At 46.5% G+C, this 3,248-nt stretch overlaps 1 protein-coding gene across 1 annotated transcript in view; it reads left to right on the forward strand.

Annotated features, from left to right (window-relative positions):
* Positions 1–2,356, forward strand: part of LOC124028520 (receptor-type tyrosine-protein phosphatase S-like) — a gene marked incomplete at both ends in the record, with an annotated part of 33,042 nt that extends 30,686 nt beyond the window's left edge. The window contains 2 exons of the mRNA XM_046340562.1: positions 1,575–1,679; positions 2,179–2,356. Of these exons, the coding sequence (XP_046196518.1) occupies positions 1,575–1,679; positions 2,179–2,356 (283 nt within the window). The remainder of the gene's footprint in view (positions 1–1,574; positions 1,680–2,178) is intronic.
* Positions 2,357–3,248: the final 892 nt, after the last annotated feature.

Here is a 3,248-nt window from a genome sequence, read left to right on the forward strand (position 1 = left end):
GGGGCTACAGGGTGGGGGTCATTGTGGCATGAAGCCTTGGAGGTATTAGGAGCAGGAATGATCCTGGTTAAAACATGTAGGGATTACAGACTGGGACAAGGAGAGGTTGATCTGCACATGGTCTGACAGACTGGGACAAGGAGAGGTTGATCTGCACATGGTCTGACAGACTGGGACAAGGAGAGGTTGATCTGCACATGGTCTGACAGACTGGGACAAGGAGAGGTTGAACTGCACATGGTCTAACAGACTGGGACAAGGAGAGGTTGATCTGCACATGGTCTGACAGACTGGGACAAGGAGAGGTTGATCTGCACATGGTCTGACAGACTGGGACAAGGAGAGGTTGATCTGCACATGGTCTGACAGACTGGGACAAGGAGAGGTTGATCTGCACATGGTCTGACAGACTGGGACAAGGAGAGGTTGATCTGCACATGGTCTGACAGACTGGGACAAGGAGAGGTTGATCTGCACATGGTCTGACAGACTGGGACAAGGAGAGGTTGATCTGCACATGGTCTGACAGACTGGGACAAGGAGAGGTTGATCATTACAGTGGATATGCCTGCCAGCTGATCTGCACATGCTCTGAGAACGCTCGCTGGAATTACAGTCCAGTCTTGTGAGCGTTGACCTGATTTAAGACCTTGCTCACGTCCGGCTTCGGAGAGAGAGATCACCCAGTCTTCTGGTTCGGCGGGGGGGGGGGGGGGGGGACACTAATAGTTTATGGAATCCCATTGTGAGTAGAGCGGGACACTATTTGGCATGACAGGCCCTCATGCACGGTACGGTGTGTTGTTGTTGTTGTTGTTGTTGTTGTTGTTGTTGTTGACGAAGCATAAAATGAGTTGAATTTGTCTAGAAAAGAGGCATGGTTGGGCAGGTCACAGCTGGGTCTTCCTTTGTAATCTGTAATGGACTGTAGTCCCTGTCCCATCACGGCTGGGTCTTCCTTTGTAATCTGTAAAGGACTGGGTCTTCCTTTGTAATCTGTAAAGGACTGGGTCTTCCTTTGTAATCTGTAAAGGACTGGGTCTTCCTTTGTAATCTATAATGGACTGTAGTCCCTGTCACATCACAGCTGGGTCTTCCTTTGTAATCTATAATGGACTGTAGTCCTTGTCACATCACAGCTGGGTCTTCCTTTGTAATCTGTAATGGACTGTAGTCCCTGTCACATCACAGCTGGGTCTTCCTTTGTAATCTGTAATGGGACTGTAGTCCCTGTCACATGCCGCGGGCGGCGGAGCCTGTGTAGTGTGAGTCCACCTCAATCCTATAACGTCCTTTTTGCTCTTTTGATGACTCTGAGGAGGTCGTAGAGGGACTTCGTATGCGTGCGTGTGTGTGTGTGCGTGTGCGTGTGTGTGCGTGTGTGTGTGTGTGTGTGTGTGCGTGTGTGTGTGTGTGTGTGTGTGTGTGTGTGTGTGTGTGTGTGTGTGTGTGTGTGTGTGTGCGTGCGTGCGTGTGTGTGCGTGTGTGTGTGTGTGTGTGTGCGTGCGTGTGTGTAGATTAACCCCTAGAATGATTATCCACCATGTCTCTTGTTCCTCCCCCTCTGTTCTCAGTGCTGGAGTGGGCCGGACTGGTTGTTTCATCGTGATTGACGCCATGGTGGAGCGAATCAAACACGAGAAGACAGTTGACATCTACGGTCACGTGACCCTCATGAGGTAAATGGGATGTTGAATCACTTTGTTTGGGCGGGGCGGGGGTGGGGGGGGGGTTTATCATCCAAAAATCGTTCATTTTCAGAACGTTGAACCAATTGCCACTATAGGGGACCACGTAGGAGCAGAAATTATATTAATTATATTATAATATTTTTTTAAATAATATTTTTCAGACTCTTTTCAGTAAATGCTAACTAAATGCTACGTGAAACCAGGACTCTGTGATTAACAGTGTTACCAGTAAATGCTACGTGAAACCAGGACTCTGTGATTACCAGTGTTACCAGTAAATGCTAACTGAAACCAGGACTCTGTGATTACCAGTGTTACCAGTAAATGCTAACTGAAACCAGGACTCTGTGATTACCAGTGTTACCAGTAAATGCTAACTGAAACCAGGACTCTGTGATTACCAGTGTTACCAGTAAATGCTAACTGAAACCAGAACTCTGTGATTACCAGTGTTACCAGTAAATTGACTGAAACATTAAACTTTTAGGTCCCAGCGGAACTACATGGTGCAGACGGAGGATCAGTACGCTTATCCACGACGCGCTGCTGGAGGCCGCGCCTGCGGCAACACCGAGGTTCCGGCGCGGAACCTTCACGCCTACATCCAGAGACTGACCCAGATAGAACCGGCGGAGAACGCCACGGGCACGGAACTGGAGTTCAAGGTGCGTTCTAAAGGTTCTAAAGGTTCTAAAGGTTCTAGGGTTCTGTGGTGCTGTTCTAGGGGGGGAAATAAATGTTGTGTCTGTGAGATCCAGGGTCTGCGTGCCTCCTTGCCCGGGTTCAAATCAAATATTTAAATATTGATCCTTTATTTTGACTGAGACGTGCGGCGACAGCAAGAGTCATCAATTTCAGATAAAATGTCAGAGTATGTATCTGATGTCTCAGTATGTGTATGTATCTGATGTCTCAGTATGTATCTGATGTCTCAGTATGTGTAGACCATGTATCTGATGTCTCAGTATGTATCTGATGTCTCAGTATGTATCTGATGTCTCAGTATGTGTAGACCATGTATCTGATGTCTCAGTATGTATCTGATGTCTCATGTATCTGATGTCTCAGTATGTATCTGATGTCTCAGTATGTGTAGACCATGTATCTGATGTCTCAGTGTGTATCTGATGTCTCAGTATGTATCTGATGTCTCAGTATGTGTAGACCATGTATCTGATGTCTCAGTATGTGTAGACCATGTATCTGATGTCTCAGTATGTATCTGATGTCTCAGTATGTGTAGACCATGTATCTGATGTCTCAGTATGTATCTGATGTCTCAGTATGTGTAGACCATGTATCTGATGTCTCAGTATGTATCTGATGTCTCAGTATGTGTAGACCATGTATCTGATGTCTCAGTATGTATCTGATGTCTCAGTATGTGTAGACCATGTATCTGATGTCTCAGTAGACCATGTATCTGATGTCTCAGTATGTGTAGACCATGTATCTGATGTCTCAGTATGTGTAGACCATGTATCTGATGTCTCAGTATGTATCTGATGTCTCAGTATGTATCTGATGTCTCAGTATGTGTAGACCATGTATCTGATG

Source organism: Oncorhynchus gorbuscha, unplaced genomic scaffold (assembly GCF_021184085.1).
Source record: "Oncorhynchus gorbuscha isolate QuinsamMale2020 ecotype Even-year unplaced genomic scaffold, OgorEven_v1.0 Un_scaffold_4357, whole genome shotgun sequence".
NCBI lineage: Eukaryota > Metazoa > Chordata > Actinopteri > Salmoniformes > Salmonidae > Oncorhynchus > Oncorhynchus gorbuscha.